Source organism: Alosa pseudoharengus, unplaced genomic scaffold, assembly GCF_046254945.1.
Source record: "Alosa pseudoharengus isolate Yale_2024_CS ecotype anadromous, Long Island Sound unplaced genomic scaffold, YU_APseudo_1.1 YU_APseudo_1.1_scf_15, whole genome shotgun sequence".
Classification (NCBI taxonomy): domain Eukaryota; kingdom Metazoa; phylum Chordata; class Actinopteri; order Clupeiformes; family Clupeidae; genus Alosa; species Alosa pseudoharengus.
The window spans coordinates 15,843,044-15,854,526 of record NW_027468620.1 but is presented as its reverse complement, the minus strand read 5'-3'; the positions used below and the strand labels follow the sequence as shown (position 1 = coordinate 15,854,526).

The following is an 11,483-nucleotide window of genomic DNA, read 5'->3' as shown; positions in this document are numbered from 1 at the left end:
AAGACGCTGAACCACTTACTTCCAGACAATGAGTGTAAAGCGTCCTCAATCCTTGGAACGGTATATTGGTCAGGTATAGTTCTTCGATTCAAAGTTCTGTAATCCACACACATTCTTACTTTCCCAGTCTTCTTGCGAACAACCACAATCGGTGATGCGTATGGGCTTCGGGATTCAGAAATGATGCCATACTTTTGAAGTTCCTGCAAGTGTTGCCGTACATCCTCCAGGTCAGCAGGTGGTAAGCGTCGAGATCTCTCTCTAAATGGTCTTGAATCGGTCAGTCTTATTTCATGCTTGGTACTTCTGGAACACCCCACATCCCACTCATGACATGAAAAGACATCCTTTCTCTCCATCATCTTCTCACATAGACGACGTTTGGCACTTTCTGGCATAGGAGAGTTTCCAAAATCAAAAGACCTCACATTGAGCGTGGCAGATGATTCAATTTTAGTTTTAGCATTCAGTTGTGGCACCAATGCAACAGGAAAGACATGAGCCAAGGGAGTTCCTCGTTTCAGGACAATTTCCTTGGCAGAGATGTTCTTGACAGTCACGGTGATACGTTTGTGGGACAAAACTGATGCAGGATGCACTTCAGGCCTAACCTGGAGCTCATCATGACATGACTTATCTTTAGGCTGGTCTATGAGTGCTAAACTGTCATTGAAATCACCAGGAAACTTGGTTACACCGGTAACATGTAGCAGTTGGCCTGGATGAAGGGTCAAAGACTTATGCTGCATAAACCAGACTGTTCCATGCTTTCCAGTCTCATCTGGTGAAACATCTGTCTGGGCAATGGACTGATAAGCTTCTTTAATCATGGGATGAATGCTCAAAGTGTTTAAAAATCCCTCACCAGCTTTCTCTCTACAGGAGTCAAACAACTTTTTCACTAAACTGGTGTTCGTACCTACCAGAATGGCTATGCCCTCCTCTTTCACAGGGTCTGGACACACCAGTGCTAAGGTGTCAACTGTCTGGGGCACACCAGCCACACCTTCAGTAAATTCAAGCCTGATAGGAAGATAACCATCATAAGGGTATTTATGGGAACTTAATCCCCATATCTCAAGGTTCTCAACAGGCTGAAGAGCTAAATGTTTCAGGTAGGTACTGTAAAAGCTCCTATACAAAATTGTGACCTGTGAACCACTATCTAACAATGCTTTTGCATACACTCCTTCTATTTGAACAGGTACGACTGAGGTAGGTCCCACTAAGCCTTCAGGAAACCCAGTATTAGCAGCAGAGGAACAATTTGTGGAACGCAATTCTTTGGGAGCCCCGCGCCGTTCCCTCACCGAGCTCCGGCGGAGTTTCCCTGCTTCTTATACAGTCTCAACAACTTCTGATTAACTCGTCTTAAGTCTTCAGAGCCCTGACATTCTGGCTTAGTGTGTCCATCTTCACCACACTTGTAACAAAAAACACCTGGTGGAAGGGATCTAGGTGTTTTCATGTTAGGTGGAGCCCTCTGAGCTGCAGCTTCAGACACTCGGACATCAGACTCCGTCTTTGGCACTTCAACACTCGAAGTAACTGTAGCTACACTCAACAGTCTGGACACTTGCGAAGACAATTCTCGAACTTCGTTCCTCAGACTGTCTAACTCAGGAACTGCACGTGCTGCAGGAACAGTTGAGGTGGCAACTTTAGCTGTTTTCCTCACACCCTCTCTGGCACTGACCCAGTTCTCTTCTTCTCTCACCTCTTTCATCAGTTGGGAAAAAGAAGGGGGATCTTGAAGAGTGTGGCTCATCCGTACACGCAATGCAACCATGTTGTTGGTCAGTGCACCTTTAATCAGCTGTTCCAATCGCGCTCTGTTCATGCCTTCAGCAGCAATGCCTCCCTTCAGTAGGGCTCGATGAAGTAGCTTATCCAATCGGTATAAGAACACAGACAGCTTTTCTCCATCCTCTTGATAGGTGTGTCGGAACTTAGCCATGAGGTCTGGCCCACTCTCTGTAGTGCCATAGGCGGTCTCAAGAGCAGCTAGATAATCTGTGGCAGTAGCTGAAGGATTGCTGACCTTCAAAAATCTAACAATGTCAGCAGCAGGTCCCTTCAGACTTTCAACAATGCGCTGTTTTTTAGCTGCATCACTACACTGCCACTCACTTATCATTTGAGCAGCCTGCTCCATCCAGGCATCATATTCCTCTTCACCTGCTGGAACAGGTTTCAGCCCAGAAAACAATCTCAATTTTCTATAGCTAGGCCCATCGGGAGATCCCTGACAACACTTGTCTACTAGCCTACCTATAGCGTTCACTAAATCCATGTTCACCTCCGGCTTTGGAGGTGGATCTTTAGAAACAATGGACTTAACATCCTCTAGGGTTTTTCCCTCTTTCTGCAGCAGTGTCAACAGCTTTGAGTGGAAATCTGCCTCAGGATCTGGAACTACAAGACTTTGAACTAAATGTACAATCCAAGGCCCTGCTTCTCCTTCAATGCCTACTTCCGGAGGTACAGCATCAGGAGTTAAATCAGCGCTAGTCTGCACTAATACAAACAACTTACGACCAGAAATGTCCCCACGGCGACCACATATCTTTGTAAGACCAAAGACTTTCACCGTGTTCAACACCTTTGTGATAGTGTCATCTACTACTTCTATGGGCACGTTGCCCAACACAAGGGCACGAGAGAGGCTAACATTCTCTTCTCGACTCCACTCCACAACCTTAGAAAGCTCCATGTCGTTTGCAACAAGCAATAATCAATTAAAGACAATAAATGAACTTCACTGTTTCAATAACACAATAATAGACTGATTCAACTTATCTGGTAAACAAGACGATCCCAGCGGTGCCTCCAAAATGTAACCCTTTTTTTCTCCCCTATGTCTCAACATATACTGGAGTCACATTCATAAACAGACTAAACATAAACAGGATCCTAGGTTCTCAATTTGCTGGACTTACCGTCTACCATTTAAGTTAAGGAATAGTAACACTAGTAGAAAAGGTAGAAGGAAAAAATGTCAATAGAATAATTGACTGTTGCGGTGCCTCCACTGAAGAATTACTATACCAGTGCCCTGATATGAATGTGTAAATCCTCAGAAATGTAAAGTGATTAAAGTTACTTCTACCTGTATGGCTTATCCTAGATGAAATATTATGCAACCATGTAAGGGGACTTGAAACATAAAACATTTATTGTACCCTTTATCTTTTAACTTTTAGAAGTCAGTTTAATATGACATAAGAAAATAATATGGCAAAAAGTTTAAACCCTTTTTAAAAGTTCAATCGCTATCTTTCAATTAAGTTTTAATGAATTATATTTTAGCCTTTCCTACAGCACACTTCTAAATAGTAGTGTATGGTAATTCAATTCAATAATAATTCGAACTCTATGCAATACCAGTTTGTTTACATTAATTAAACTTTTACCCTGAACAATGCTACATGAAATACACCATAATACTGGCAATGACAATTCGTGTTACCCAATATGTGTCTTTGTTGCACAACCAGTGAAAGTTCAAATAGGCCTATTAGTTAAAATGGTACCATATGACACTAAACCAAGCGCTTGGATTTGAAACTAACGTTGGGGCCCAGTCGTCACGTTGGTGCACATAATGTATAATCCAAGGAATGTCAGTAATCCATGTTAGTAAAGAAACGATTAACGCAGGCTGCTTTTACACAGTCCCATGTCGCTATCTTTCCTTGGCTTCACTTTGGTACTCACGCAACCTGGAACTGCTGCAAAATGGCGTGACCTCCCTCCCACGCTGGCCAGTAGAACGAAGTCCCAGCTGGTTGAGCAGGCTACCTCAGCTTCACTCGTTGTCTGTCCGTTGCTTTCCTCACACACACACGGGAACGGTAGTCTCTGGCGAACCACAGTCCAGGCACACAGCAAGTCAGCTACTTAACTAGCCTCAGCTTCAAGTTAGCCTCAGAACTGAGTGGTCAGGGAGACCACGCTGTCGCCGTTGGTCGAAGAGAAACAGTCTTAACTTCGATATAAAACCGAACTTGTTGGACTACAATGCATAAACAACAAACTATCTTTTAGAGTTATTAACTGTATACAATATTTGGGCCGAACATCACAGTTTCAAGTCTCCAAACATTAGTTCTCCTCCCGAGTCGAAACGTAGCTGCTGCTTCTCTCCCTCTAGAGGAAAAAATCCGAGCTTCCTCCCTCCAGCGGAAACTATTATTTTTACCTAAAAAGGTAATCTAATGTCCTATTGATCTCTAGCCAACCACCATGAACAACATGAATTAGAGATTGGTTTAATCATAGAAAGAAAATATATATATAGTGCAATTAACTGCTAGAAAACTAAATTAGGGGATTCTGGGAAATTGAGTCCTACACCTTAAATGTAGAGAAATAGGGAAATAGTGAAACGGGTCCAGTAACACATATTTCTAAAGGGTCCTACATAATTCCAAAGGGGGCAGATAGGGCCCACTGCACTTAAAATTTAAAATGATGAAGCTTCCTGAACTTTGACATTGCGATCAGTGACTGGCATCGGGTGAACGAAGCTATTCGAAGTTGAACACAGGCAATTAAAAACTATTTGCGCACCTCCATGTCACAGGAGAGACTGGGCTCTCCCTTCTATGAAAAAGACGTTAGGCTACCTGCAAACTGGTCTATGATTTCATTGCTGAGTTTGCGGCAAAGCAAGAAAATGATTTTTTTTCCTGACTTAGGATATGGCGAGTCAGTGTCATTTATTTGTCCAATGTTAGCCTACAGACCAGTTTCCATAGTGCACATCACGAGTTTGAATGTCGTGTGTGTTTCTGCTCATTGACAAATACCGTTCAGCACAATGATTCATGCCCAATTAATTTCCCCTGTTAAAGTGTTCGCCTTTGTTACACTATTTGGTTTCGTGATGTAGCCTATGATAAACACCATATTGCCAAATATGTGACTCAGGTAATGTTATAGGCTATACAATTGAATTTCCCCTCTTAAAGACAAGCTGGTGTAGCTTATTAGACTAGGCTACTATTAAAATACACCGACGGTAGCCTTGGCTATGTGTAAAGTAAGCTATCGCATGATTTCATGCACGTAAGTGAAAAGGGCCTTGCATCTGTCAAGTTCACACAGGGCCTCGCACCCCGTTGCGACGGCCCTGCAGCTCCTCCTAAGACAGCGAGGAAAAAGTTAAAATACGCGATAAACCCGGGAAAAGTTGACAGGTTTGTTTCGGTCCCGGTGATTATTTGTGAAATTCTGCAAACGACAGCCTTTTCAAGGCATTTCAAGGAAGGAGTCGTAGCATGTAAGCTCCCAAATTTACCTACAGAAGGCATCAATAAATTGTTGGGACTGGGGAGGGTCATGCGTTTTTTCTCAATCACTTTGGAGGGTCATAGAAAAATTTCTTGCTGGCGAGGGAGGGTCACGTCTTTTTTGACTAACGCTCCCAAAACTCCTCCGGTAGCCCCTTAAATAAATAACGAACAGTCCCTAATTGATTATAGCCTGTAGGCCTACACCAGCCATTGTTGAACATTTACCCGTACAGGACATTGACAGTAGCCCAGCCTAACAAGCAGATGTTGCAAAAGACATCAAAAGACGCAATTAATCAGAAATAAATAATGTAATCTGCATCGCTTTATTTAACAAACTGCAAGCAACAAGAGGATTGAGTTCGCTGTGAGGCCAAACCCAAGAGCAGAGGCTATCTGTTAATAACAACAATAGACACAAAAAACTTTTCAGTTGATATGCAACACTTACCAGACAAGAACAAACCGAAGATTGTTGTTTGTACTGTTTAGCTAACAAAATTCATCCAGCCAGCTAGCCTTCGGCGCCGAGTCGACCTCATTGTCGACCTGCGTTGTGGAAAGGAGAAGGGGGCGGGTTTCACTCGACAAGGGGCGTGTTTAACTCGCCGAATGGGCGTGCCTGACCGCGACTCCTCTTCACTGCGCATGCTTCAACTTCTGCTGCGCAGCCGCACTTGAAATTGGTTGCAAATTTTCCAAGATGGCGTCGCCTCGGCGGCTTCAATTCCATAGAACACAGCTGAATGCAACCACACTGTCCAGTTCTATATATACAGTCTATGGTTTAACCCATTCAAAAGTGACTAACTTGCATTGTAAGACTAAGACTAACGAGAACTACAGTAGATGGAGAACTGAAGAAGAGAGAGAGAGGTTGATGTGCCATGGTCTACAGAGACCATAGACCATTTTCTTACCCTCTCTGCTTGTAACAGAATAAACCTGATTCCTGAGTGTTCCTGAAGTTTGCCAGTCTAAGTTAATATTAAGTAATTATTCACCACAATTACTTTCAGAGAGAAAGACTGGGAAGGACTGTGCTGAAACTGAACCGGGTCCCTGGGTTTATGGTTCAGTTTAAATGTTCTCTCTGTTATCTATTTTTATCTATTTGTTCTTGTATGATGACTGCTTTTTCCTGGTTTTTAACTTTTGATACATTTTAAATAAATTGAAGATTGAAGATTCAAGATTTTATTATATTAGTAGAAAGTAAATGTGTAATGTTTTGGCTCCTGGAAAAAAAAACGTAAAAATTAGTAGCCTAGTGATAGATGTACTACGTGAGTAATGATGATTAAGTACTAAGTTAGTAATTTGTTCAAAATGGTCAGTATAATATTCTTTGAACTTGTTTGCTTCTTTAATTGGCTTGTATGTTTATAACCCACAGGCTAAAAAAAAGAGCATAACATAATTCAACAAAATTGATGGGTCAAATGAACCCAACTAAAGAGGTACCTTTATTGGGTCAAAAGGACATGCCCATTTTCTGGGTCACTGTAACCCAACATCCCTGTCAGAATAACCCAATATCTGGGTTGATCAAGCTACCCACAAGTTGGGTTAAATTACCAACCCATCTTGTTGGTTCATTCTAACCCAACATGTTTGCTGTCCCATAGTGACTTAGCACCTGGGTTAAAAACAACCCAATTTGGGTCGTTTCCAACCCAGTGTTTTCTTCAGAGGCTCTCAACCCCACTGGCACCTCTGGAGGCGTGAATCTAGTGCACAAAGTAGCAACCTCCTGGAGACATTACACATTAACAAAAAACAGGGCAACATGTAGCATTCAAATAATGTACACAGACTGAGGCAGAGCTTCAGTGGGCCACTGCTTTTTTTTTAACCCAGCTAGACACGCCCCTTTTCAAGACAATATAAAGATGATGCGTGTTATAGTATGAGCAGAACTGCACATGTAGCAAACACACATATCAAAAGATTTCCAAGATCACCAAAGGTAATTGTTTTCTTTGAATTAATTAATTTGTAACTTTTTAAATATAACTAAAATAATGCAAACAATTCATATGCAGTTTTGCCATTTTCTTAAGGTGTGCAGGCTAAGACAAAAAACAGAATAATTATAATGATAACAATAATAATAATATGAAGAATAATAGTAATAATAATAATAATATAAAAAATAATACATGTCAAAGACATGTCAAAGTTTTAACATTTATGTCACTCATTATGGACTTCTACTGTATGTGAATTTAGCAAAGCCCAGACATGAGAAACATCCTCATTTGGACAGTCCTTGCTTCACTGTTCATGTAAGTATGAAATAAAAGGTGTAAGAAATTGCACTCTTTATTTTAGCAAATAAATATGAAAATATAAAAATGTATTAAGTTGGTTTAACAGTTTCAAGGTTGAAGCTTGTCTGCATTTTAATTGAATGAGAGTTTTGTAATATATGTATTTCTAACTGTTTATAAATAGTATGTTACAGTCCTTTATCAAACCATCTTTTTTTTTTAAACAAAAATCTCAATTTTACAGTGCATTTCAGAATGATTGCGGCTGCAATGCACAACAAGACTTCAATGACAGGGCAGATTTCAACCCACCCAAATCTAACGCCCCTGACTGGATGGCATCCATTGAAGACAGAAAGCTGCTCTCTCACATCACCATCCCTGGGAGCCATGACACCATGGCCCGTTACTGGGGCCTACTCGTGGAATGTCAGGCCTTGAGACTGAAAGACCAGCTCATGGCAGGCATACGCTATCTTGATATCAGGATGGATGGTAATTCTAAAATTGTGCATGGACTATTTAAACAGAAAGCTACTTTTGCTGATGTGATAAAAATTACCCAGGAGTTCCTAAAAGAACACAAGAAAGAAACTGTTCTCATAAGGGTAAAACCAGAAAAACCTTTCAAAAAAAATGTTAAAAAGGGAGTTCAAAAAGTGATTCAGTCGTATGACAACATCATTATTAGGTCAAGCATACCAACAATGGGTGAAGCTAGAGGCAAAATTGTGCTTGTACAGAAGGACAAGTTTGACCTTGGCATTCCAATTCACGGTACTGATGAGGAGGGGGATTACATGGTCACTAATATTGATAAGAAAAAAGGCAAAATTCAGATTCATTTGCAAAACGCCAGTGAAGAATGTGGCAAGGATAAAGTAATATTGTCTTACTCGAGTGGTACAGGAGTTGGCACAATAAGGGGATTCTTAACACCTAAAGATGTAGCCAGGAAAGTTAATCCTTGGCTTCATAGCTATCTGAAGGGTCTGAAGAACATTATTAAAGCGGAAACTTGTTATGGAGTCATTGCTATGGACTTCCCTGGCTTTGACCTCATACAAACTGTGATTAAGTTAAATCGTTGAACCATATATAATATAATTGTAAAGTCATTCTATGACTTCGATTTGAAGCCTTTGTATGCTGTATAAAATATTCAGTCCATATTCAGGAGTGTAAACAAAACCTGTTGTATACATACAAAGCAAGTTGCATGGAGAATCTACAAAACATTTTTTTAACAACTGAAACATGACAATCAAACAACTACAGAAGCAATAAAGTGTTACATTGAGTATTTGTGGAATGCATAAATATAAACATTAGTAATTAAATCACATAGAATTGAGTGTTTATTTTGACCTCATGACAGTAGTCCAGGCCATAAATTCAAAATTCTGTAACCCTGTAGGCATTTTTGAGGAAAAGTTGTCATAAGCCTACATGATTTTTTGAAAGTTCAATGTCTTCTGAATTTAAATCCACTGTATAACATTGAAATAAAGGTTTTTACCATTGTTATTGAAACAATATGTGTATTGGCCATAGGCGAGACACTACAGGTGAATTAGGGTTGGGCGATGTCCCCTAAATTGTCATTTGAAAAACATCGCGATGGACGATGATATCGTGTGTGTGTGGGGGGGGGGGGTAGTAAACACTAATTAATTACCATATGTCAGTACAGAAATACATTTATAATTTTCTACATAAAAAATAACAACAATATTATATAGGCTATACGGCCTGATGAAAGTGGACAGCTAAGAGAGACATACAGTAGGCTACTGACCTCGGGATGAAATTAGCAGTTTTTCAGCTAGTTGACTCAGGGCTCTCAAGTGTCACGCATTGAGCGTGACAGTCACTCATTTCGGTCACGCACTCCCGCCACACATTGTATTTCTCACGCAGAAAAACTATTTATAATATATGCCGCCGCGCCCAATATTTATATGGCTGCGCCGCTCTCACTGTGGAACTGACAGGAATCAAGCACGTCTCCCCTGGAGTCTGCAACTTATCAGCCAATAAAAAAAGGGGCTACACAATAGCCAATCAGAAAATAGCACTATTGTATCTGGGTAAGATTTAACACAACAACCAATGAAAAAAAAGCATTGCCTGGAATTGTTCACGTGATTCTGCTACCGACGTTTCGTTCACCCTCAGAGCACAAGCATCACTTTGAGCACAGAGTAAGTCATCTTTTAATGTTACAACAAATTCACAACTTGTTTGACACGAACAATGACAACTTGACTGCTGTTAGAGAATGAATTTGAAAATAGGCAATGAGACAACAGTATATATGACGTCCCCTGATAACTTCAGGCACAGATCATTTTTATTGCTTTAAGCGCTGCATTTTATTAGCACTAAATAAATAGGTCACTTTTAAAATATTGTCAATAATAATAATATTTTATCGTAATTATATCCTGGCCATGGATGCATTAATCATTGCATCTGTCTTTCAAAAATGTCAGGTAGAAAGCAATTAAGCATCCTCTCATTTCCCCTGAGAGGAAAGCCCGTTGCACAGAGAAGGTGGTGAAAAGGGTAGGCCCATTATTGAATTGTCAGTGTCATGTGTCAATTTTTTTCTTCTGCAAGTCTGAGCAATTATAAATTATACGTATGTCCCATTTTGATTGTTTTGCCCAATATTGCACATCATATACTTAGGAGGGCATTGCTCTTTACATACTTTGGCCTATAATCAAATGCCTGACCTCTTTGGAAAGCTGAGAGACTGCAATTGTTTGGAAAATAATCCGAATAACTGTGTGTGATGTACTGACAGAGTTACAGAGGCCAGAATATTGTTTTCTCTTTCTGCCGGATAACAAGCATCTCTGAACTGACCACATTGCAGACCTCTAGATCACTTGATATGACTTGAAACAGTGATATGATACAGAGCTGAGACCTAGAATCAGGTCTTGTGAAGCTGTGTGCATAAGTAGATCAATATAGAATGAACAATTGAGTTTAGACCATTATTTGCCAAGGTATGTGTTTGTTGGCTATGCTACATAACAATCTGATGTATAAAAATGATTTACAATATTGGGGGGCGGGGGGGGGGCGACATAGGGCTGGAACATCTGAAGGCATTGGGGGGGGCGGGGGGGTCGACAGGGAATGTCACTCTTGCCTGTCCTCAAAACTTGAGAGCCCTGATGACTAGAGTGAAGCGGATATGCGACTCTGACGATACGATTTAGTCCCATGCCAAAGTCCTGTGCGATGGATTCAGGGATAGGGGGTATGGTGATAATTTACTTAACCAACATTTGGGAAAGGTGCACCAGATTCATCGATCTGAGCTGCTTACATCTAAGTCCAGGAACACTTCTGATCAGGGGTTAGCCATGGTTTCCACAATGTGTATTGTGTAGTCCCATATCACCATCAGTAAAACGCATAGCCAATAAACACGGGCACATATTGAAGACAGATCAACAAATCGCCAACGCTTTTACTTGCCCATGTCATAAGTGCGTACACTGTTATGCTATGATTAAGGGGAACACATTTTTACACCCCAACACAGGAAAAAAAGATTGCAGTGAGAGGTAGAATTACATGCAACACCAAGTATGTGGTTTACCTTCTTAAGTGTCCTTGCAACTTGTATTATGTGGGGTAAACAAAACGGTTACTAAAAACTAGAATATGTGAACATAAATGTTCCATACGCAACCACGATGAGAAATCATCATTTTTTTTTTTGGTCACGGTTTATTTATTCATTTTCAAAGCATGAATGCAAAAATTGTATATTACAAATGAAGAGTTTGGTTCCAAAACGCTATAAATCCAAAATTGTTAAATTGAGAAAAAAGGCATTTTCTTTCCCAAAAGACTGTTTGTATGAAAACTGTTATTTTCTGTTTCAAAC

At 40.4% G+C, this 11,483-nt stretch overlaps 1 protein-coding gene across 1 annotated transcript; it reads left to right on the top strand.

Annotated features, from left to right (window-relative positions):
* The first annotated feature begins 7,232 nt into the window (after positions 1-7,232).
* LOC143124298 (1-phosphatidylinositol phosphodiesterase-like) lies at positions 7,233-9,004 on the top strand. Its single transcript, XM_076285724.1, has 3 exons — positions 7,233-7,266; positions 7,530-7,585; positions 7,815-9,004. Exons 2-3 carry the CDS (start codon positions 7,542-7,544, stop codon positions 8,659-8,661), a joined length of 891 nt encoding a protein of 296 aa, XP_076141839.1. The 5' UTR covers positions 7,233-7,266; positions 7,530-7,541; the 3' UTR covers positions 8,662-9,004.
* The last annotated feature ends 2,479 nt before the right edge of the window (positions 9,005-11,483 follow it).